Genomic DNA, 25,394 nt, shown 5'->3' with positions numbered 1-25,394 from the left:
ACTTGTTCTAAATATAAAATGTTTGATTGTCTTTTTACTAGCTAGCTAGATATCAACCTGTTAGCATTGAAAATATTGTCATTTAGTAGAACCAAAAGTGTCATTCTGTAAAACCCAAATTTTGGTTAAACCAAATGGTGACAAATTTTGTCCATTTTGTAAAATTGATTATAAAAACCACATAATCTCATTGTTAACACTTAAAGGATTAGTCCACTTTTAAATAATATTTCCTGATAATTTACTCACCCCCATGTCATCCAAGATGTTCATGTCTTTCTTTCTTCAGTCGAAAAGGAATTAAGGTTTTTGATGGAAATATTCCAGGATTATTCTCCATATAGTGGACTTCAATGGCCTCCGAACGGTTGAAGGTCAAAATTACAGTTTCAGTGCAGCTTCAAAGGGCTTTAAACGATACCAGACGAGGAATAAGGGTCTTATCTAGTGAAACGATCGGTCATTTTCGAAAAAAAAAATGTAAATGTATATGCTTTATAAACACAAATTATCCCCTTTTTAAGTTTCAAAAAACAAAACACATCACAAATGTATTTATTTAATGATTTTAATCATTTTCATTCAATGCAAGCTCACAACATAAGCACATCACACTTAGAATTACCACTTGGACATCTGATGGCCCTATGTTGCTCAATATACAGGCACTACTGTTATGGAAAGCATAGCTTGAGGATAGCACCTAGAATGGTGTGCACGGCACGTGTAGGACAACCCAGGAGAAGCTCAGGACCAAGAGGCTGTAGATTTACACTGAGAAGGCTCTCACCCCTCCGGACCATGCTCGCAGAACAGATCGGGTCAGAATGATGATTAACATACAGATGACTATGACGGGCATGCTTCTGTCTGTCAATCGCATGGACTTCAGTTGTATGGTTAGCAGCATCCTTCCCAATTTAATCATCAATATTATATGCAAGGAAAGCAAGCAGGTTTAGGTTTACATCAGCAAATTGTCTTATTACATTGCATGGAGCATAGGAAATCACATCTGAATGTTGCTTTTCATTGAGAGCAGAGCAAGCTGAGCGTAAGTATGTTTCTATAGCATAATGCTTTACACTACAAGGTAACAATCACACTTTAAGAGAGACCATGCCTGCTGACTGGCACTGTTGTTGAAAGAGCTGAAATGCTCATTTTTATTCTGGATCGTGTTCATTTGCTAAACGTGGTGCGCTTGTTGACTCGTGAAGCTCCTAACTGCTAATTTCCAGTGTCACACAATCTTTAAACATGCAGTTTGAGATGTTTAGACATTCTTGTGTTCATTGTAGACTGTAAGTGAGGAATATAATATTGCTATAATCTGAATGTGTTGTGAAAAATATCATCTTAGAGTTCGATCAATGCTATTGGTGCATCTAATTAGAGTGGTCCATATACTTCTTCAAATGAAGTTCATATAACATTAAATGAGATTGCTTGAAAGAAACAACCAGTAAATATCTTTCAATGCAAGATAAAGCAAAAACCTTATCTTATATAATAAGGCTTATGGCCATTTGCTCAGAGGCAGCATGCAACAGGGATCCGTGAATCATCTTTGCCACAGAGAAAGCTATTGATGTATATGGAAAGGGAGCAGATGCGGGGCGAAAGCAAAGATAAGATTCATAATAGACAGGACAGTGGCCGCACAGTCAAGACAAATCAAGCAGACAAGCCTTGATCCACTACAATACGTAGGTAAAGACACCATCAGAGTCAAGCCATTAGAGTAAGGTCATGAACATGGGGATGAGAGTCCTCTATTCCATATTATAGCCTCCTCAACCCCCCAAACACAAAAGTGCACTTAATCTTTTGCCTCGGCTAGTCTGTTGATCATTTCTTTGCTTTTCTTGGTGACCCCTCCCTCTGGCTTTGGCTCCTGGTTGCTCACTGAGGTTTTCTTTTTGGCAGCTTGACTCCCAGTGATTGGCTTCTCCTTTGCTTTTTTCACTGTTTTGCTATGGCTTGTTGTCTTTTTTGGCTTGGAAAGTGATAAATGATGCCTCTCCACCTACAGGGGAAAAAAAAGAAGAGACATTTTGGTGCATTATTCAAAACTGCAAAACAGCACGCATGCCTATTATTTATTTAACTGTTAATGTTTGTTTTAAATGTAAAAATATCATGTTTACCATATACACTACCGTTCAAACGTTTGGGGCCAGTATGATTTAAAAAAAAAAAAAAAAAATTAATACTTTTATTCAGCAAGGACACATTAAATTGATCAAGAGTGACATTTATAATTTTAAAAAATATGTAAACGCTGTTCTTTTGAACTTTCTATTCATCAAAGAATCCTAAACAAAAAAATTTTTCCACAAAAACAATTAAGCAACACAACAGTTTTCACCATTGATTATAATAAGAAACTTTCTTTTATAATAATAATAATAATAGTATATAAATAAGGCCGCGGCTATTTTGCACTAAGTGAAAATAGCATTTTCTTAGTGATATGATATTTACACTATAGGTAAATGTATCAGTTCTTTGCAATAAGTGTAAATAGTAATTAGATGCTATCTATACTTTATATTGGCAGATACTATTTGCACCTCAGTATTTTTGTATATTAACAGGATGCAATAATATCATAAATTATTATATTTATGAAAATTATTAAATGGATGCTAACTTATTGGGAGAATAAAAACCCTCCCTACACCTTCCCCTAACCCTACCTAAACAATTTTATTATTATTAAACACTCAATCGCAGTTTATTTCTAATTTTTATTTCTATTGAAAATAAATGCAAGCTTGGCAAAAGGTGGATTTGAACCCGTGTCGATCATGTTAAATGCCAGATTTCTGAGCCTTACTCTTTACTGCTGCACCACTGAAGATGTTGAATTCCATGCCTCTTTTTTAAAACTTCAGTGGCCCAACCAGACATTGGTGGGCGGAGCTAGTGTAAATAGTGTTTGCCAATAAGGGATGCTATTTGCACTTAGTGTAAATACACACTCCCTATAAGGCATATTTGGGGTTAATTCACCCCAAAATTAAAATTCTATCATTAATTTCTCAACCTCATGTCGTTCCTCACCCGTAAGACCTTTGTTCATCTTCAAAACACAAATTAAGATATTTTTGATCAAATCCAATGGCTCTGTGAGACCTGCATTGACAACAAGATAATTAATGCTTTCAGAAAGCTACTAAAGACAGTTCATGTGACTACAGAGGTTCATCCTTAATGTTATGAAGCGACGAGAATACTTTTTGTGCGCCAAAAAAACAACAATTCAACAATATCTAGTGATGGACAATTTCAAAACACTGCTTCATGAAGCTTTACGAATCTTTTGTTTCGAATCAGTGGTCGTGTTCTGAAGATGAACGAAGGTCTTACGGGTGTGGAACGACATGAGGGTGAGTAATTAATGACAGAATTTTCATTTTTGGGTGAACTAACCCTTTAATATATATTAATATATAAATAATATTTTTTATTATATTACTGATTTTATTGTATTTTTGATCAAATAATTACAGCCTTGGTAAGCATAAGACTTCTTTCAAAAATCTTACTAACTCCAAACTTTTTATTGGTAGAGTAGTTTTTACCTATAAACCTTTATGGTAAACACATGGATCCCATAAGTGCCACACGGTTGAGAAACAAATAAATAAACAGGAAAAGTGTGTCATTTATAGTAAAAAATATAATCATTGGCTCTCAAGTGCATACTGTATATTTAAAATGTCAATAAAATATTTCTGAAAATGTGAATCATGTTTCAATTAGTATAGTGACATCCAAGTTAGTATCTCATGACAGAAATATGTGTTAGGATGTGATTTTCAGGCCCTATTAAATGTAGATGATGTGTTCAAAACAAGAGGTGAATTGTTCTGCATACTCAAAATAAGAGATGCAGTTAGTTTTTGATGGCAGCCTATATCTAAGCCAAGTCCTTTAAAGCAAGCTATCACAATGTGTCACAAAAGTTTATATAAAACATATATAATGTGTGACTAATCCCAGTTCACCTGTGCTTTCCAATAATGGAGAATTTTTGCTATTTTGCAAGGTTGTGCTTCATTCAAATGCCTTGCACAATAGCATGATCACAGTGATCAGTGTGAGTTTAGTTTCGATACTAATGGAGTGGTAACCTATTAGTATCTTTTGCACGCAACCACTTCTGTTCCATGTTTCTGAAGCCAGTAACCTTGCATAAATCATTTGCATTCAGGTACAATGGAAGCCAAATAGAGCCCCTCTTAATAGTGAAGATACTATAGTTTCATGCAAAAAAAAAAAAAAAGCATAGTGTTGAGCAAATCCTCATTGTGAAGAGGATTTAATCAGAATCGGTCCCACTGAGGATCTCCGTGATGGTGCAGCTGTATGGTGAAATACTCTAGATCCATGCTGGCCAAAAGAAACACTGAACACACCTGACTACAGAACAGAGCTGCTGTCACTGTCAGAACAGTCCTATGAGAGTGAGAGAGGGAGGGGCTACATCAACACATTACATGCACATACACACTAGAAAATTGTCCTTTTTCAACATTTTTGCTTTTATATTTAAAGGTGCCCTAGAACCTTTTTTTAAAAAGATGTAATATAAGTCTAAGGTGTCCCCTGAATGTGTCTGTGAAGTTTCAGCTCAAAATACCCCATAGATTTATTTTTTTTTTAATTCATTTTTTAACTGCCTATTTTGGGGCATAATTAGAAATGAGCCGATTCAGGGTGTGTGGCCCTTTAAATCTCGTGCTCCATGCCCCAAGAGCTCGTGCTTGCCTTAAACAACATAAAAAATGTTCACACAGCTAATATAACCCTCAAATTGGATCTTTACAAAGTGTTCATCATGCAGCATGTCTAATTGCGTAAGTACAGTGTTTTTTTTTATGTTTACATTGATTCTGAATGAGTTTGAGGCTGTGCTCCGTGGCTAACGGCTAATGCTACACTGTTGGAGAGATTTATAAAGAATGAAGTTGTGTTTATGAATTATACAGACTGCAAGTGTTTAAAAATGAAAATAACAACAGTCTTGTCTCCGTGAATACAGTAAGAAACGATGGTAACTTTAACCACATTTAACAGTACATTAGCAACATGCTAATGAAACATTTAGAAAGACAATTTACAAATATCACTAAAAATATCATGTTATCATGGATCATGTCAGTTATTATTGCTCCATCTGCCATTTTTCGCTATTGTTCTTGCTTGCTTACCTAGTCTGTTGATTCAGCTGTGCAGATCCAGACATCCTGCCCTTGTCTAATGCTTAACATGAGCTGGCATATGCAAATATTGTTACTGTTGCGTAACAGTCGGTGTTATGTTGAGATTCGCCTGTTCTTCAGAGGTCTTTTAAACAAATGAGATTTATATAAGAAGGAGGAAACAATGGAGTTTGAGACTCACTGTATGTCATTTCCATGTACTGAACTCTTGTTATTCAACTATGCCAAGGTAAATTCAATTTTTGAATCTAGGGCACCTTTAAAGCAATCATTCTATCATTAGTTATTCACCCTCAAATCATTCCAAACCTGTATTTGTTTTTCTGTGTAGGATGTTCTATTTCAGAAGTGAAATTACCATGGTTACTAAACAGATAGGATAGGATTGTGGGTTAGAATGTTTCTGTAATAAAGCTGCTGATCTGTGAACGAATCATTCTTTTAAGTCTGAAGTTTTTAATGAATCGTTTGATCCACTTGAATGATTCATGACCCGGACTGATGTGGTTTGAGTATAACTCACAGACTCAATGATCTGGCCACAGCAGATACCAGCACCATCCAGTTAACAGCTCACTGGATGGGAAGATTATCAAATGTCAGTCTGTTTTGTCACAAAAAACTATCATATGACATCAAAAGAAGACTTAGAGCCACTTTAATGGTGTTTTTGCTTCCTTTTAAAGCTGGAAAGTCCCACTGGGGCTAATTGAGTGGCAAATAGAATCAGCACAATTCTTCCAAATGTCTACTAAGAAAATAAGTTGTGGACAGTGTTGTTATTGTTTATTAAAACTAAAACATATTAAAAAATAATTTTCATTAATTGAAATAAAGCTGAAATAAAACATACATTTTAGATGAAAAAAACTTAAATAACTAATTAAAATTCATATAAGTTTATGTTGAAGCACTAAGATTTGTGCAAGCTTGTGTCTGCCATGGAACAAAAATAATTAAAAGATAACTGTGGGGCTTTTAACTCACAATTCTGACTTTTTTTTCTCAGAATTCTGAGAAAAAAAGTAAGAATTAAGTTAAAAGTCGCAGATATCTTTTAATTATTTTCTATTTTATCTCGCAATTCTGACTTTTTTTTCTCACAATTGCAAGTTAATATCTCGCTATTCTGACTTTTTTTCTTGCAATTGCCAGTTTATATCCCACAATTCTGACTTACAGAAAAATCATCATACTCCTTTGAAAAAGTTACTTTATTTGTCGTACAGCCTGAAATCAAAACAACATCCCCACACCCTTTTTCAGCTTTATTTACAAATGTTGCCTTACAGCATAAAAGTAATGAAAGAAAAAGCAACAGTTCTGAAAATTAATAAAAAACTGAAAAACTAGAATAACAGGGTTGGAAAAGTCTTCATAGAGCCACCTTTTGCTTTAATTACAGCCATTAATCTTTTTGGATATGTCTGTACTAGCTTGGCACACCTATATTGGGGAATATTTGCCCATTCTTCCTTACAGAATTGCTCAAGTTCAGTCAAATTCCGTGGTGAGCGGCAATGGATTGCTCTCTTCAAGTCCATCCACAGATTTTCTATTGGATTTAAAAATGCTAAATAGGATGTTTTGTTTTATACATTTTTGCAATATTACTTGAAACTGTCTTTAATAACTGATAATAGACTATTTATTAGGTGCACTGAAAGTATTAATACACATCATCTGTGCACGAGGTAGGGCCTTAAAAACATCAGCCAATCGTTTACGCAATCATCGCGTAAACGATTGGCCCTCTGGCTTGTCAATCACTCCCATTACGTTCCTTGTGAGAGACGAGCGCGGATTGGGTCTCTGGCTTGTCAATCACTGTCAAGACGTTCCTTGTGAGAGACGTGCGCGGATTGGCCCTCTGGCTTGTCAATCACTGCCGTGACGTTCCTTGCGAGAGACGAGCGCGGATTGACCCTCTGGCTTGTCAATCACTGCCGTGACGTTCCTTGCGAGAGACGAGCGCGGATTGGCCCTCTGGCTTGTCAATCACTGCCGTGACGTTCCTTGTGAGAGACGTGCGCGGATTGGCCCTCTGGCTTGTCAATCACTGCCGTAACGTTCCTTGTGAGAGACGTGCGCGGATTGGCCCTCTGGCTTGTCAATCACTGCCGTGACGTTCCTTGTGAGAGACGTGCGCGGATTGGCCCTCTGGCTTGTCAAACACTGCCGTGACGTTCCTTGTGAAAGACGAGCGCGGATTGGCCCTCTGGCTTGTCAAACACTGTCAAGATGTTCCTTGTGAAAGACGTGCGCGGATTGGCCCTCTGGCTTGTCAATCACTGTCAAGACGATCCATATGAGAGACGTGTGCGGATTGGCCCTCTGGCTTGTCAATCACTGCCGTGACGTTCCTTGTGAGAGACGAGCGCGGATTGGCCCTCTGGCTTGTCAATCACTGTCAAGACGTTCCTTGTGAAAGACGTGCGCGGATTGGCCCTCTGGCTTGTCAATCACTGTCAAGACGATCCTTGTGAGAGACGTGCGTGGATTGGCCCTCTGGCTTGTCAAACACTGTCAAGACGTTCCTTGTGAAAGACATGCGTGGATTGGCCCTCTGGCTTGTCAATCACTGTCAAGACGATCCATATGAGAGACGTGTGCGGATTGGCCCTCTGGCTTGTCAATCACTGCCGTGACGTTCCTTGTGAGAGACGTGCGTGGATTGGCCCTCTGGCTTGTCAATCACTGCCGTGACGCTCCTTGCGAGAGACGAGCGCTGATTGGCCCTCTGGCTTGTCAATCACTGCCATGACGTTCCTTGTGAGAGACGTGCGTGGATTGGCCCTCTGGCTTGTCAATCACTGCCGTGACGTTCCTTGTGAGAGACGTGCGTGGATTGGCCCTCTGGCTTGTCAATCACTGCCGTGACGTTCCTTGTGAGAGACGTGCGTGGATTGGCCCTCTGGCTTGTCAATCACTGCCGTGACGTTCCTTGTGAGAGACGTGCGCGGATTGGCCCTCTGGCTTGTCAATCACTGCCATGACGTTCCTTGTGAGAGACGAGCGCGGATTGGCCCTCTGGCTTGTCAATCACTGCCATGACGATCCTTGTGAGAGACGAGCGCGGATTGGCCCTCTGGCTTGTCAATCACTGCCGTGACGTTCCTTGTGAGAGACGAGCGCGGATTGGCCCTCTGGCTTGTCAATCACTGCCGTGACGTTCCTTGTGAGAGACGTGCGCGGATTGGCCCTCTGGCTTGTCAATCACTGCCATGACGTTCCTTGTGAGAGACGAGCGCGGATTGGCCCTCTGGCTTGTCAATCACTGCCATGACGATCCTTGTGAGAGACGAGCGCGGATTGGCCCTCTGGCTTGTCAATCACTGCCGTGACGTTCCTTGTGAGAGACGAGCGCGGATTGGCCCTCTGGCTTGTCAATCACTGCGGTGACGTTCCTTGCGAGAGACGAGCGCGGATTGGCCCTCTGGCTTGTCAATCACTGCCGTGACGTTCCTTGCGAGAGACGTGCGCGGATTGGCCCTCTGGCTTGTCAATCACTGCCGTGACGTTCCTTGTGAGAGACGTGCGCGGATTGGCCCTCTGGCTTGTCAATCACTGCCGTGACGTTCCTTGTGAGAGACGAGCGCGGATTGGCCCTCTGGCTTGTCAATCACTGCCGTGACGTTCCTTGCGAGAGACGAGCGCGGATTGGCCCTCTGGCTTGTCAATCACTGCCGTGACGTTCCTTGTGAGAGACGAGCGCGGATTGGCCCTCTGGCTTGTCAATCACTGCCGTGACGTTCCTTGTGAGAGACGAGCGCGGATTGGCCCTGTGGCTTGTCAATCACTGCGGTGACGTTCCTTGTGAGAGACGAGCGCGGATTGGCCCTCTGGCTTGTCAATCACTGCCGTGACGTTCCTTGTGAGAGACGTGCGTGGATTGGCCCTCTGGCTTGTCAATCACTGCGGTGACGTTCCTTGTGAGAGACGAGCGCGGATTGGCCCTCTGGCTTGTCAATCACTGCCGTGACGTTCCTTGTGAGAGACGAGCGCGGATTGGCCCTCTGGCTTGTCAATCACTGCGGTGACGTTCCTTGTGAGAGACGAGCGCGGATTGGCCCTCTGGCTTGTCAATCACTGCCGTGACGTTCCTTGTGAGAGACGAGCGCGGATTGGCCCTCTGGCTTGTCAATCACTGCCGTGACGTTCCTTGTGAGAGACGAGCGCGGATTGGCCCTCTGGCTTGTCAATCACTGCCGTGACGTTCCTTGTGAGAGACGTGCGCGGATTGGCCCTCTGGCTTGTCAATCACTGCCGTGACGTTCCTTGTGAGAGACGAGCGCGGATTGACCCTCTGGCTTGTCAATCACTGCCGTGACGTTCCTTGTGAGAGACGTGCGCGGATTGGCCCTCTGGCTTGTCAATCACTGCCGTGACGTTCCTTGTGAGAGACGAGCGCGGATTGACCCTCTGGCTTGTCAATCACTGCCGTGACGTTCCTTGTGAGAGACGAGCACGGATTGGCCCTCTGGCTTGTCAATCACTGCCATGACGTTCCTTGCGAGAGACGAGCGCGGATTGACCCTCTGGCTTGTCAATCACTGCCGTGACGTTCCTTGTGAGAGACGTGCGCGGATTGGCCCTCTGGCTTGTCAATCACTGCCGTGACGTTCCTTGTGAGAGACGAGCGCGGATTGGCCCTCTGGCTTGTCAATCACTGCCGTGACGTTCCTTGTGAGAGACGAGCGCGGATTGGCCCTCTGGCTTGTCAATCACTGCCGTGACGTTCCTTGTGAGAGACGAGCGCGGATTGGCCCTCTGGCTTGTCAATCACTGCCATGACGTTCCTTGCGAGAGACGAGCGCGGATTGGCCCTCTGGCTTGTCAATCACTGCCATGACGTTCCTTGCGAGAGACGAGCGCGGATTGGCCCTCTGGCTTGTCAATCACTGCCGTGACGTTCCTTGTGAGAGACGTGCGCGGATTGGCCCTCTGGCTTGTCAATCACTGCCGTGACGTTCCTTGTGAGAGACGTGCGCGGATTGGCCCTCTGGCTTGTCAATCACTGCCGTGACGTTCCTTGCGAGAGACGAGCGCGGATTGGCCCTCTGGCTTGTCAATCACTGCCGTAACGTTCCTTGTGAGAGACGAGCGCGGCTGCGCACTCCAGTAACTTTCCACACTCCACAGGTGCCGCATGCAATGTTTTTGTCAGGAGACAGGAGTAACAACTGCAGATTATGAGTTACCTGTGGTGAGTCTGACATAATGAATCCACTAACACGACACAGCGAATGCTGGTGGTAAACACTCGTGTTCCAATACTCGTGCACGAGTTTTGGGAGGCGTTCCCTCAAAATTAGCTGTGAAGGAGGGGGTTTGTTCTTACGCATGTGCTCATTTCAAAAACTCACTAACAGTCTTTGGATTCTCAGTCGACGAAAAAATCCTCTCTATCTCCTTTAAGTCAGGGCTCTGACTTGGCCACTCAAGGACAGCCCAGTCCGGGCTGAAGAGAAACACCCCCACAACATAATGCTGCCACCGCCATGCTTCACAGTACATATGGTGTGTTTTGGGTGGTGTGCTTGGTTTGCTTTTCGCCAAACATAGCGCTAAAAGAAAGAAGCCTTTCCTACAAAACTGCCACACTCAGTCTTGTTTGCGCTATACATAAACACACCTGGAAGACTCTGATGCCATCTGGCAAAAGGTGCTATAGTCTGATGAGACCACAATTGACCTTTTTGGACTGAACTCCAAGCACTATGCTTGGCTCTGACTTAAATCCGATAGAAAATCTGTGGATGGACTTGAAGAGAGCAATTCATTGCCGCTCACCACAGAATTTGACTGAACTTGAGCAATTCTGTAAGGAAGAATTAGCAAATGTTCCCCAATCTAGGTGTGCCAAGCTAGTACAAGCATATTCAAAACAAATAATGGCTGTAATTAAAGCAAAAGGTGGCTTCAAGGGACTGATGACTTTTCCAACCCTGTTATTCTAGTTTTTCATTTTAAAAAAAAATAATTTTCAGAACTGTTGCCTTTTTCTTTTCTTTTCTTTTTTGTTGTTATGCAAAATTTGTAAATAAAAAAGTTTTGATTTCAGGCTGTATGACAAATAAAGTAGCTATTCCCAAGGGGTATGATGACTTTCTATAGGCACTGTATAAACTCACAATTGCAAGTTATTAAGTCCAGTTCTGCGGGGGGAAAAGTCAGCTCACAATTCGGACATTTTCTCACAATTCTGATTTTATAACATGCAATTGCAAGTTTATATCATGCAATTCTGTAAAACTGCAATTGTGGAAAAAAATTTCAGAATTGTGAGATGAAAAGTTGCAATTACCTTCTTTTATTCAGTGGCAGAAACAAGCATCCATAAAGATTGCTAAAACTAAATTTTAAATAAAAATTAATTACAGCTACAAAGAAATATAAAAAAACCTACAAAAAAAAAAAAAAGCACACAACAAATCAAAATATGAATAAATACTATAATAGTTTATAAATAATGCTAATATTACACTGCATGTATAACTGTAATGAGGGTGAGTAAATGATGGATGAACTATCCCTTTAAGACTGAACTTTCCTGTCTCATAATTGACAACATTAAACTGACAAATGTTGGAGCCCCATATTAAGAAAGTAATACAATTTCATCCCTTACAGTGTAATTACATTTTTGATGATTACTCTCATATCTGTAGTTGTTAATTTTATTGCTCCGGTAATAAAACAAGGCAATATAGCTCAACAAATTGTGCAATCCATCATAAACTGATGACCTGAGAAAACAGCATACCTTGCTGGACTCTTTGCTTGGTTCACTGTACAGGCTTCGTATCCGACGGCGATCCATCAGCTTGTTGTCTGTGGCCTGAGGTTTGACCTGCTCTCCTTTAAAGGTGGCGCTGTAACTGGTCTCCAGGTTGGTCTTTTCCTCCACTAGGAGTTTGTACTGAGATTTGGCTTTGATGAGTTTCACTGGTTTGACATCTGTGTAAGCCTTGAACTCCGTTCTGGAAAAACAAACAAAGTCATTTTGAAAATTAATATTTTGTAATTATACATATACAAAAGGGTAGAGTAATCAAAAATTGTCAGAAGACCAATAACCTGGTCAACAACCATATACATATGCTTTATTTAGTTGACATCAATAGTTGAGGGTCTGGACTATTTAAAGAGGGTAAAGTTAATATTCAGCATCATTACTCAACCAAAACGGATGCCTTGTAAAGAAATCAGGACAAACAAATTGGGCCATTGAGGTGCATCTGTTTTATGACAGCTATATGCAGAGTGACTGTGCACAAAATGATCTGAAAACTAAAGAATGACTCAACATATTTCAGGGTGAAAAACCTCTCAGAGACCAGGAGGGAGGAAATTACACTGGTGACTGGTGATATTTTTCAAAGATCTTACCTTACATCTTGTTCTTAAATAAGGTTAATTGATAAAATCTTCTGTTTCAGAGGCTACATGGCTAATGATCTGACTCTATAGTTTTGTTTTTATGTAAAAATAGAAAAATACCCAATAATCAGTTCAGTGGATGGCAAGGGTTTTTCAATGACTGGTTCTCCAAAATCTCCAGCATTGTGTCTATGTACAATAACACACTAGCGCAAAAATTAACCTAGTGCAAAAAAGTAACATTGGTGAGACTAGAAGCTGCATTGGATTCAAGAGAGTTTCAGCCCATATTTACAGACCCAACAAGGGAGTCGATTTTGGGTACACGATCAATATCATGTATCATGTTCAAAATCAATATCGCGCGAACCAATCTTAGCCAATCATAACCAATCACATCCAATTATCGCGTGATGGAGGCATTTCCTCCTCTCACATGACTTTCCCCCATTCATTTTCAGTTATCCCCCACTAAACCCACAGCACACTTTAGGGGGTTTGTTAAAAGTCAATGGGCTCAGGGGAGGCACAAGAGACTCTGGCGTCTCTTTACCTGCTGGTGTCGCTTTCTTTAGAAAAAAAAGTGATTTATACACTTTTAATGTCACATTGTGTAAATAGTGACTATATCAATGTGAGTTTTTCAATGGCCGATGCTGATACCGATATGTAGAAAATGGCATTTCTGTTAATCAACGAATATGGTAACCCAGCAAACAGAGTGTTCCCCTAATGGTAGCAAATGGTTCCCATTTGTTGGTTTTTTAGGAACCAAACAATAACGTTCTAGGAATGTTCTTTGTTGGTTCTTTTTGGTAACCAAAAATGAGCCTTTCATAAAACATTGCACCTAAACAAAACATACAGAATGTTCTCTAATGGTTATTTTTATAATTTATTTTTATAAGCTAAACTTCCCAGAATGTTCTGTGAACCAAGAATTGTTAGCTAGGAATCACAATAATCTCAAAACAGCTAGATATTGTAGGATTATTATATATATTATTCAAATATCAGTCTATTAATAGAGTCTCTTAATAATAATAATAATAATAATAAAAAAATACATGACATGAATTTTCTTTCACCTACAGGCAATTTGATCAGGATTACTGACCCATCGGAAAGTTAATAACTGCATAAAAATGATACACAAAATGAAATATTTACCTATATGAGCTTCCAGATGTGACTTCCTGCTTAATCTGCCTGTTGAGAGCATCTGCAGCTGACCTCCTCTTTCCCTCCACTGGAACATTTTGCTCCATTTTGACCCCCTCTGACACGTGCTCTTTTTTGTCTAACTTCTTTCTCCTTTCTTTACTCTCTTTTTCATGCTGCTTTTCCTCGATCTCACATTTTTCCACACCGGTTTCAACCTCAGAAGTGGCCTGCTCCTGTTTGGAGAACTTGCCCTCGGCCTTACAGGGCGCAGCAGGAGTGGGTTTGGGAATCCACGGATGATCTCCTTTTTTCGGAATGGGCCACGGTTTATAATCTTTCTGGTACTGAGTCACGTTGTTGAAAGGGGTCTTTGATGGCTGATACTCATTTCTGGGTTTGCAGCTTCGTTCCGGACGAACACTCCAGGCTTTGAAATCCTCGCGCATCACAGAAGCGCCTGACCCATCTTGAGTTGATGATGCTGCGGCATCAGCAGCGGCGTGAGTCGCTCTGGCCAACGCCTCCTGCTGAGCGCTATGGGCAGGTTGAGCTTCTGTGGTGACCGGCTTCTGTGATAATATTGGTGTGGGTTGAGGGTGCAGATGTTGCACCTCGGCCACGTCTGAATACTTCGTGAAAACCAAAGGCACTGCAATGTCACCTTTGTCCAACTCACTCCAGAAGCGGTTGATGCAGCAAGCCCTGGTTATACAGGGCCATGCCATGATCGATAACGACGAGGCGAAGGCTTGAATCTGAAGAGAAACACTTCAGAGATGAGAAATACAATGCATAAAATCTAAATTCTGTCAGGACAGAGAGGCTTCTTCCTATTAATGCTCCTTGTGATGCGAGAAATCCTTCCAGACTCTTGAAATCCCCTGTAGCGTAGCGCACGCGCGTGCGCACTTCTCTCAGCAGCGGCTAAGTAATTTCGATGCGATTGTTTTCTAACAGTTACAAATAAAATATGCCTTTACAGTATAGCAAAGACACCCTCTCAGGCGACAGCTGTATGACCGAGACACCGCCCCGGTTCTTGTGTTTCCTCGGAAAACGCTCGTGATCTGCGGACTGAACTGTCACCTGCAGCCGTCAGCGTCTGGACAGCATCGGGTGGAGACGCCGCTCATTTAACCATTTCAACACTGACACACATCGCGGGTCCACCCACTGCTTCACCATTTCTGCCTACAAAGGGTACAAGATTCTTGAACTTGTTGATCTGAAGACCCGTATGTATATGTTGCATTGGTTACTTACTAGGGTCTAAAAAGAGTTGGTGGTATATTTTAGTTGAGTTGTCAACTATAAAAACACACCACAATACAGATACAACTGCCATATTTGATTCATGTAATATTAAAATGGTCTATTATTGATGCGTTAGTAAGATTGACCGTCTTAATGAGCACAATATGTGTAAACATGTGGGACAGTTATTGTAATCGAATGATTGTTATGATAAATGAATGATTATATAAATTATAAAATTGTTATTGTATTGTTTCCAACATTCTTGGGTAGCCTACAATTGACCAATTAAGCTAATTTTGACTCAGTTTCTCAGCAGTTACAATTATGACTATGAATAAAACACATGCTTTCACTTTAAAACTTTTTTAAATACGCTTTCCTAGTTGAGGGAAATTTACAAGTAAATTGGTTGGTCAGTATTTTCCCCCCCTCAGTTTGATTTAAATACAGTTTGGAAGATATTCTGTGAAATCTTGTGCTACAATTCCAATACTTACATGTGCTTTTGATGGGGTGAATATTGGACCCACCCTGCATTAATGAAACTACATCCAGTTTCTTTTGTTTCATTCATGCATGTGTATAACATACCATCTAGTGGTACATGCAATGATAGCAGTGTGTGTTGTGCATGTGTGTATTGTGTAACCCATGGGGTGGGGCACTCCAGCATGGTTAGCTCAATGCAGCTTATCCAGTGATGCTGGTGTGCTCTGCATCCTGCTAAACACTGTACGGCCAAATTGGAAAGTAACGCCTTACTTCAATTAAAATATCATGTCAGAAATTCCAGAAGTAGACTAAAAGTGAGGTAAAACCTGATATCAGAAACCGTAGTTCAAGCCTTTCAAAAGGAGTTTTTGGATGGGAGGATATAGCATGCACTCTTTTGTTTGGCCTGCTGTTCAGTATCCTCAGATTTCTGCCATTTTGCCTTTTCCTTCTAATCAGTAGGGGGATTAGACCGCATGACAATACAACAGTGTAAGTATTGCTGGTTTTTGTGTTTTAAATTCACATATGCATGTATGCAAATCCACTTGAATCTCCTTGTGTGCTATAAGTGCTGTCTATTTGAGATTTGTATTAAATCTGTAGCAGCCCTTTGGTGATTTTATGAGATTTTTATGATTTTATACAAATGCTGCTCTCTTGAGGACCGAAGTGGAATCAACTCTAAATACAAAGAGCAACAGATGTTTTTCATGCAATATAGTACTTAAACATTACTTTACAATTTATTTTATTTTATGCAATTAGAATTTGCATTGCAATTTGTTTTAGAACATTTACCAAATATTTGGTAAAAACATAATTTAAGTAGACAATGCAAACATTCTATGCTAATGTATAGCACATAAGGCCATTAATGACAGATGGCAGAAATGTAGTCACATGCGAAAAACACACCAATGGTTTCTCCATGTAAGTTCTTAACGAAAGTAGATAACCAAGAAAGAAAATAACCAACATCACAATGTAAGCCTGCCAAGGCCTAAACATTATAAATAGCGTAAGCATAATTGGTGACTTGGTCTTTCCATGTTAGCTCCTCATTGTCATGTATGCTGCATTAACTAACGTTAAAGGAACACTCCACTTTTTTTGAAAATAGACTCATTTTCCAACTCCCCTAGAGTTAAACAGTTGAGTTTTACCGTTTTCGTATCCATTCAGCTGATCTCCGGTTCTGGCGGTACCACTTTTAGCATAGCTTAGCATAGTTCATTGAATCTGATTAGACCGTTAGCATCACGCTTAAAAATGACCAAAGAGTTTTGATATTTTTCCTATTTAAAACTTGACTCTTCTGTAGTTAAATCGTGTACTAAGACCGACAGAAAATAAAAAGTTGTGATTTTCTAGGCTGATATGGCTAGGAACTATACTCTCATTCAGGCGTAATAATCAAGGAACTTTGCTGCCGTATCATGGCTGCAGCAGTGCAATGATATTACGCATCGCCTGTGAGCCCCTGCTTGCACAGGGAACGTGCCTTGCAACCATGGAGACGTTTGTGAGAGACGCTGCGTAATATCATTGCGCCTGCTGCAGCCATGATACGGCAGCAAAGTTCCTTGATTATTACGCCTGAATGAGAGTATAGTTCCTAGCCATATCAGCCTAGAAAATTGCCACTTTTCATTTTCTGTCGGTCGGTACACGATTTAACTACAGAAGAGTCAAGTTTTAAATAGGAAAAATATCAAAACTCTTTGGTCATTTTTAAGCGCGATGCTAACGGTCTAATCAGATTCAATGAACTATGCTAGGCTATGCTAAAAGTGGTACCGCCAGAACCGGAGATCGGCTGAATGTATTCGAAAACGGTAAAACTCAACTGTTTAACTCTAGGGGAGTTGGAAAATTAGCCTATTTTCAAAAAAAGTGGAGTGTTCCTTTAACTAATGGGACCTTATTGTAAAGTGTTACCAGGTCAATATATACAATAACTGCAATAGATTATGACTGTGGCAGTACAAAGAAATTACATCATTGTAGAAGACAGCATCAAAGGTGCTTTATTATATTTACACTTTGGACCAGTTTACACAAACACAAACTTGTCTTTAATAATTGATTTTCAATGTCAGTTTTGTCTGTTAATCAGTCCAGCTTCACACTAGACAGTCAAGCAAACAAATCAATGCAAGACCACTTTGTAAAATCGTATCTTTTTGATGGTCCTCACAAATGTAAAAATAGTACTATATTTCTCCAGGGGGGAAAAGATACATGAAAATAAAAAAATTGGCATCATGACGAAAAGCAAAGGGAGTACAGAACTTAATACATTTCCAGCTCAAATATTTTTGCAGTCAATACTAGGAGAGTCTATATGTTTTACTGGTTAATCACTCTCACTTTCTTCTGGGTAACTTTTTATATAACACTGAACCATTTCTTCCAGGTCTGTCTTTATATGGTAATTGATGTTCAGCACGGCTAGATTCTTACACCTTTGGTTTACCGCAGTGTCTGTGAGGTAAGCTTGTAACCGTCTTTGGGCAGTTTCACCGTGACTTCCATCAAGCTTCAGCACCGGCAACGTGGCTAATATTTTCAAAAACGCATTAACATTTGGGAAGAACTTCACATCGGAGTGCTGAAGGGTTTCGTGAATGGTGCACGGCAAGCTTACTTCCTTTCCTCTGTGTTTCCATTTTATCCTCCAACAATGCAGCTCAGCCGGCAATGTGTCTGGATGCGGAAGATCGCTCCTGTAAATGTCCGCATGGGACTCCTCGGAGGTATTGAACCTCATTTGGCCCATGACCGCAGGGACAAGAGACAAGCACTTGAGCGCCTTGAGATGATTCTCCGAGAAGATGTCCTTGACCTCCTGCGTGATGTACTCCATAACCGGCTGCGTAAGATACTCTTTAAAGAACGACTCAGCCTGTATTTCCATGGTCTCCACTGCCTGTTGCTTCCGAAGAAACAACCTCGGGACTCTGACCGGAATCTCCATTGCAGTTGCCAAACTGACAGCCTCTTCAAACCAGAATTCGTGGTATACTTCTAGATTGTCCGTTACCTCGTGCAACGAATGCAGTACTGCTGTTAGGCTGTTGGCAGCGAAAAACACATCAATGGTTTCTCCTTGTAAGTTCTTACCAAAAGCCCTCGTGAAAGACAGGGCGTTCTTCAAAATAACCAACGTCACGATGAACTCAAAGTCCGCCAAGGCCTCCGAAATGGCGTAAGCATCATTGGTGACTTGGTCGTTCCACTTCAGGTCCTCGTTGTCATGTATGCTGTCCATGCACAGAAGAAGCGGCTCCATCAAATCGACGGCCATCTCGAACACATTATGAAGATCGGTCCAGGTTGAACGTGAGCCCTCTTTGAGAGCGTTTTCTTTTTCCATGTTTCCTTGGCACAGAATGGAGATAGCATTATCGAGTTCGGTCTGCAACAATGGAGATGTTTTAAAAAACACATTCGTCTTTTTCAGGACCGATATCACGACTTGCACTCCAGTCAGCGGCATGCCATTAGCGAGATGAACATTAAGTGCACAGGTGGAAGTGGGCGTAATCACCGCCATGGGATATTTCTCCTTGAGGTGGGCAGCGATGACCTTCATCTTAGTCCCAAGTATACCAGATCCTGCATGTGCTTGTCCTCTGCAGTGTTCCATACTCAGGCCCCATCCCGTCGTCAACTGAGACTCCAATCTCTCAGCGACTGCAACCTCCTCTCCTTCAAACGAGAGGAACTCTATGAACTCTTCCCTTAGAGAGTTGGCTTGGTCTACAAAGCGCAGGAATACAGGCAGGTGTTCTCCCTCTGGGAAGTCCACTAACTCCCCTGTGACGATCGAAAAGAAGCGACATTCTCGGACTTGTTGAAGGATCTCTTCACGGACGCATCTCTCGCAGACCTCCAACATCTGCCTTTGCTGAACGGCCGGGCAATAGTCCTCATTAACAGCCACTGCCTCGAACCTCCTTCGAAGAAATTCATCGCCCGCATTGATACGGTTCTCAATCAGCGCTTGAAAGGTACCTGCACTAAAGAGCCGTTCCTCCTCCTTAGAGCGAATCTCATCTTCTCTTGCATTGCAACTGAATGGAAAGTTTTGCCTTCCTATCAAAACCATGACTTCAAACGAAGATCTTAAGAACTCTCTTAGGTCTTTTTGTTGGGGCGTAAGCTGAGGGACATCGTCTGTGGTCTCGCTGTCATCTTGAGCGTCACAGTCTTTTTTCGAGAGCAGTTGTTCAATTGAAGACTCCACTAAAGAGATAAAGACACAAACATTCAAAGGAATGATCTTTTTTTGCTGCATTTTGAATGAGTTGAAGGGTTAGTTCGCCAAAAAATGAAAATTCTGTCATTAATTACTCACCCTTGTGTCGTTTCACACCTGTAAGACTTTTGTTCATCTTTGGAACACAAATGAAGATGTTTTTTATGAAATCTGAGAACTTTCTGTCCCTCCATAGACAGCTACGTGACTACCACTTTGGTGCTTCGAAAAGTTCACAAAGAGATCGTAAAACTAATCCATATGAATTGAGTGATTTAGCCCAAATTGTCTGAAGAGACTCAATTGCTTTATATGATGAATCAAAGTTTTATTCACATATAAACATTCATCAGCTCGCACATCAGTTGTGGTAAACGGAAGCTTAAGCATGTTCATTTGACGTGTGCGAAAACCAAATGAGGTTCATTCTCGTGTGTTACACAGCATGTTTAAGCAAAGTCCCTTTACGACAAGTCATTTCACTCGGCGGCCATCTATGAAATGCCTCTCGGGCATCCTGGGCATCATGCAATCTCTTTGAATGGGGAAACATCAAATTCTTAAACTGTTCGCCAACCTTACAATTAAATTTCATATTTGAAATCACCAATGAAATCTGACAACAGCTGTCTTATAAATGTTTTATCCAAACGCTCGAATCATGACAAAAAACTGTATTTTTTAGGCTGGATCAAGGTAATGCGCATGTGCAGACCTAAATGTGCGTCTCTTCTGCCATGTTTCAGAGGCGCGCGTCTGACTGTTTCTATAGAAACCGGTGCTTCTAACGGCTGCTGCAGTGACGCGATGACTTTACCAGTAGGCGATTGGCTCTTTTTTAGAAGGCGGGACTTATTCCGCCATTTTGCGCGTTACACTTTCTCCCATTCAAAACAATGAGTGACACATCTTGTGTTATTCTATAGTCTTTGATTTAAGCTTCCGCAAGAGATTTATTCTCGCGCATCAATCAGGTTCAGTTGAGCTTCTGTTTATGTTCGCTGATCAATGTTTATATGTGAGTAAAAGCCTAAATTAAAGGGATAGTTCACCCAAAAATGAAAATTTGATGTTTATCTGCTTACCCCCAGTGCATCCAAGATGTAGGTGACTTTTTTTCTTCAGTCGAACGCAAATTATGATTTTTAACTGCAACCGCTGCCGTCTGTCAGTCGAATAATAGCAGTAGATGGGAACTTCAACTATAACAGTAAATAAAACTTGTTTAGACAAATCAAAATTAAAACCTGAGGCTCGTGACGGCACATCAATGTCCTAAGACACAAAACGATCGGTTTGTGCGAGAAACCGAACATTATTTATATAATTTTTACCTCTAATACACCACTATTTCCAACTTCGTTCAGCTTCCTGTTAGTGAGGTCAAAAAACGCGTTGTGATGACGGAAGTATACATATACTTCAAGGAGCACGAGACATCACTTCCGTTGTCAGAGCGCGATCAGACCTCACTAGCCGAAGCTGAACGAAGTTGGACATAGTGGTGTATTAGAGGTAAAAAATTGTATAAATACTGTTTCTCGCACAAACCGATCGTTTCGTGTCTTAGGACATTAATGTGCCGTCACGAGCCGCAGGGTTTAATTTGGATTTGTCTATGGAAGGTTTTTCGACTCTTATTGTTCAAGTTCCCAATCACTGCTATTATTTGACTGACAGACGGCAGTGGTTGCAGTTAAAAATCATAATTTGCGTTCGACTGAAGAAAAAAAGTCATCTACATCTTGGACGCCCTGGGGGTAAGCAGATAAACATCAAATTTTCATTTTTGGGTGAACTATCCCTTTAAATCTGTTCATCATATAAAGTGATCAAGTCTCTTCAAAAAAATTTGGGCTAAACCAATTCATATGGATTAGTTTTATGATCTCTTTGTGAACTTTTCGAAGCATCAAAGTGGTAGTTGTGTAGCTGTATATGGAGGGACAGAAATCCCTCATATTCCATCAAAAAAAATCTTCATTTGTGTTCCGAAGATGAACAAAAGTCTTACAGGTGTGAAACGACTTGAGGGTGAGTGATTAATGGCAGAATTTTCATTTTGGGGTGAATTAACCCTTTAAGCAAAGAATAACTGACAATGAGCCATTGAATTATTAGAAAATAATTGCATTTATATGAAAGAAGAGGGAGCGCGTCAGCAGTGTGATATAAGACGTGAAAGTAGCGCAGCTTTCGGTCACCAAAATGAGCAGAGTAATATAAGCATTGCCACTGATGACAGTAAACATTTAAAAAATATCTGACCGCTGAATGTTGCAACTGAGCAATCAGAGTCAACTATTCCAGAGAGTCATAATCAATATAAATCAACTATATCTTACTTACATCGTCTTTCTTTGATTTTCCGAACCTCTTCATCTGTCTGAGAAAAACAGGAATGTAAAGTGTCATTTTATATGAAATGTTAACTGTACAATTACTTTAGTAAAGTACACTTGCAGACGTGGACAAAATTGTGGTACCCTTGGTAAATATGAACCAAAAAAATAAATCTGAATTAATTAATCCTTAAGACTTTTTTTTATTATTCACAAGCTTTTTTCACAGGCTTTTTTGCTCATTTTTACCAACAATTTTGTCCACGTCTTTATATAAGAATCATACGTAACACTTTACAATAAGGTCTTTTGTTAACATTAGTTAATGTATTAACTAACATGAAATAACAATGAGCAATACATTTGTTACATTACAAATATATTAATGTTAGTTTATAAAAATACAGTTGTTCATTGTTTGTTCAGTGCATTAAAGGAACACTCCACTTTTTTTGAAAATAGGCTCATTTTCCAACTCCCCTAGAGTTAAACAGTTGAGTTTTACCGTTTTCGAATCCATTCAGCCGATCTCCGGTTCTGGCGGTACTACTTTTAGCATAGCTTAGCATAGTTCATTGAATCTGATTAGACCGTTAGCATCGCGCTTAAAAATGACCAAAGAGTTTCGATATTTTTCCTATTTAAAACTTGACTCTTCTGTAGTTAAATCGTGTACTAAGACTGACGGAAAATAAAAAGTTGTGATTTTCTAGGCTGATATGGCTAGGAACTATACTCTCATTCAGGCGTAATAATCAAGGATCTTTGCTGCCGTTCCATGGCTGCAGCAGGCGCAATGATATTACGCAGCGCCCGTGAGCCCCTTGTACAGGGAACGTGCCTTGCAACCATGGAGACGTTTGTGAGAGACGCTGCGTAATATCATTGCGCCTGCTGCAGCCATGGAACGGCAGCAAAGATCCTTGATTATTACGCCTGAATGAGAGTATAGTTCCTAGCCATATCAGCCTAGAAAATCACAACTTTTTATTTTCTGTTGGTCTTAGTACACGATTTAACTACAGAAGAGTCAAGTTGTAAATAGGAAAAATATCGAAACTCTTTGGTCATTTTTAAGCGCGATGCTAACGGTCTAATCAGATTCAATGAACTACGCTAAGCTATGCTAAAAGTGGTACCGCCAGAACCGTAGATCGGCTGAATGGATTCGAAAACGGTAAAAATCAACTGTTTAAGTCTAGGGGAGTTGGAAAATGAACCTATTTTCAAAAAAAGTGGAGTGTTCCTTTAACTATTCTTAACAAATACATAATTGTAATAATGTATTAGTAAATGCTGAAATTAACATTAACAAAGATTAAAAAATGCGGCAGAAGTGTTGTTCATTCTGAGTTCATGTTAACAAAAGTAGTTAACTAATGAAACCGAAACATACAATAACAACTGTGCTGATTTATAATGTTACATTTACTGACTTATCACCAACAATGTGAAATATGATACTTTGTTGTAAAAAAAAAGAACTTATTATTATGTAGATTAAATTAAAAAGAAGTAATGTAAGAGATTCAAAAGAATACACAATGATAGAATATGAATGTTTATGAGAACACCTGAAACAAAGAGAAAGTATTCTACCAGAACTTTGATGCGTTTGCGATGTCTGCTGTGAGGATTTGCGAGGTGGCTGGTTAAATCAAAAATCGTGGGAATAGCAGTGTCCCTTAGTACTGTCCTGTAAGGGCTCTGAAAAACACATGTTAAAAGAATATGATAAAACATTCAGAGTAATGTTGAATAACTTGTCATTTTTAAAATAACAATTATGAAGTACAAATTTTGCATTACAGTTTTGCATATCATGGCTGGTTCAAAGTGCTTTGCACACAGCCGGTAGTGCTTGTTCAGCTGATCAGGAGTTTTCTCCTCCAGATCTGCACGCCGACAGTTCTCCACCCACAACCTACATCTGTGCAAATAAACAACAAAGCGTGTTAAGATTTATGAAATAAACAATTGACTCATCTCTTGCAAAACACTGAACATTGCTGAGTTTGACATTTATACAGAAATGTTCTGTTGATGTTGTTGATTAAAACTACTGCATGTTTTTCTTCCCTTTCAAATTACAAATCTGGATGTTTTGGCATTTAAAATTGTGGCAGATTATGATTTAAGTTATTTTTAAGAGGCAAACACCTGAAAGAAAACACATTATAACAGTCATATTTAATATATTCTTAAGTTAATATGAGCTACACTACAAGCATATAGAAGGATCTCATATATTCAATATGAAAATCAGTTTAGTTGAAGGTTAAGAGCAGAAGAACTGAAATACATTTCACAAGCAAATGTACTGTTTTCACCACCTTCACCAGGTACTAAACTGACGAGTTATTCACAAAACATTTCAGCAAATTACATCCCATCCACGCAGACAGACGTGTAAATAAGAGAAGCCTCGTTATTCGCACTGATAAATGTCATTTTATGTCAACATGCACTCAATATCTCCACTGAGAAATCATCAGTAACTTGCAGGTGCAACTTTGGCTTTCCTTTCCCAGGGGGAATTAGTTTCATATCAGTCGTCAGAATAAATTAACGGCATGTAAACACAAAACGGCAGTGATAATGTTATGAAGCTTTTTTAAAAAGTCATACCTCTCCGGATCCCTTGGAAACCTAAAGAAAGCTAAATCGGACTGAGTGCTTTTCCTGGTACAGTTCGGAGCGGCACAGAAATTTGGCATTGTGCATTGAATGTCTGACGAAAACCTTTCCACACTATATTACTTATAATGTCATTAATATAATAGTTGCAACATTACAGAAATGAACAAGGCGCGCAAGTATGAAGCTCTAGTATTGTTAGCGTGCCAACCCACAATGCATTTCGTTTCGATCCCATAATGCACCAGCCATCTGAAAGCAGGAGCGATTTACGAATCGAACTTTTGAGTCAGATCGTTTAGTGAATCTTTTGAACCGGTTCACAAAACCGGCCTGAATCGGTTCTCGAGTCTAAAACTCTTATCTCATTGGTTGCATTTTAATATTTTTAATCCATAATCTGTACCTTCGTATGTATGCGCTCCGTTGGCATGGAGATTAATTGTGGATGAAATATAAATGTATGTTAGATTTGATAGGGTCTGTGCTTTTTTGACTTTTTTTTACATTTTACCTCAATAACTAACAACACAATTAACAACAATAATTAAAATAACTCAATATTTTCTTGTACCCATTTCTTTTTTTTTTTTTCTTTTTTTTTGAAACAACTCTAAGGTT

At 40.2% G+C, this 25,394-nt stretch overlaps 2 protein-coding genes across 2 annotated transcripts; both read right to left on the bottom strand.

Moving 5' to 3' along the window:
- Positions 1–735: 735 nt before the first annotated feature.
- Positions 736–14,506, bottom strand: map6b (microtubule-associated protein 6b). Its single transcript, XM_067365952.1, has 3 exons — positions 13,788–14,506; positions 12,001–12,217; positions 736–2,029 (listed from the first exon to the last, which is right to left on the bottom strand). The coding sequence occupies exons 1-3, from the start codon at positions 14,504–14,506 to the stop codon at positions 1,823–1,825; spliced, it is 1,143 nt and encodes a 380-aa protein (XP_067222053.1). The 3' UTR covers positions 736–1,822.
- A 3,058-nt stretch (positions 14,507–17,564) lies between these two features.
- Positions 17,565–25,003, bottom strand: thap12b (THAP domain containing 12b). The gene is made up of 5 exons (XM_067365537.1): positions 24,765–25,003; positions 23,946–24,066; positions 23,736–23,843; positions 22,144–22,180; positions 17,565–19,781 (listed from the first exon to the last, which is right to left on the bottom strand). The coding sequence occupies exons 1-5, from the start codon at positions 24,851–24,853 to the stop codon at positions 17,890–17,892; spliced, it is 2,247 nt and encodes a 748-aa protein (XP_067221638.1). The 5' UTR covers positions 24,854–25,003; the 3' UTR covers positions 17,565–17,889.
- Between the last annotated feature and the right edge of the window lie 391 nt (positions 25,004–25,394).

The sequence above is a fragment of the Chanodichthys erythropterus genome, chromosome 17 (genome assembly GCF_024489055.1).
Source record: "Chanodichthys erythropterus isolate Z2021 chromosome 17, ASM2448905v1, whole genome shotgun sequence".
Classification (NCBI taxonomy): Eukaryota; Metazoa; Chordata; class Actinopteri; order Cypriniformes; family Xenocyprididae; genus Chanodichthys; species Chanodichthys erythropterus.
Note: the sequence above shows the minus strand (reverse complement) of the source record. Positions and strands in the feature narration are given on the sequence as shown.

Bases quoted from the DNA above. Each gene is read 5' to 3' on its own strand.
- thap12b (XM_067365537.1), bottom strand. From the start codon at position 24,853: ATGCCAAATTTCTGTGCCGCTCCGAACTGTACCAGGAAAAGCACTCAG. The intron at 24,067-24,764 runs GTATGACTTTTT...TTATTTGCACAG, and splicing joins TTTCCAAGGGATCCGGAGAG to ATGTAGGTTGTGGGTGGAGA. The intron at 23,844-23,945 runs GTAATGCAAAAT...TGTGTTTTTCAG, and splicing joins CAGCCATGATATGCAAAACT to AGCCCTTACAGGACAGTACT.
- map6b (XM_067365952.1), bottom strand. From the start codon at position 14,506: ATGGCATGGCCCTGTATAACCAGGGCTTGCTGCATCAACCGCTTCTGG. The intron at 12,218-13,787 runs GTAAATATTTCA...TTGTTTTTCCAG, and splicing joins ACATCTGGAAGCTCATATAG to AACGGAGTTCAAGGCTTACA. The intron at 2,030-12,000 runs GTATGCTGTTTT...TTTCCCCTGTAG, and splicing joins CAAGCAAAGAGTCCAGCAAG to GTGGAGAGGCATCATTTATC.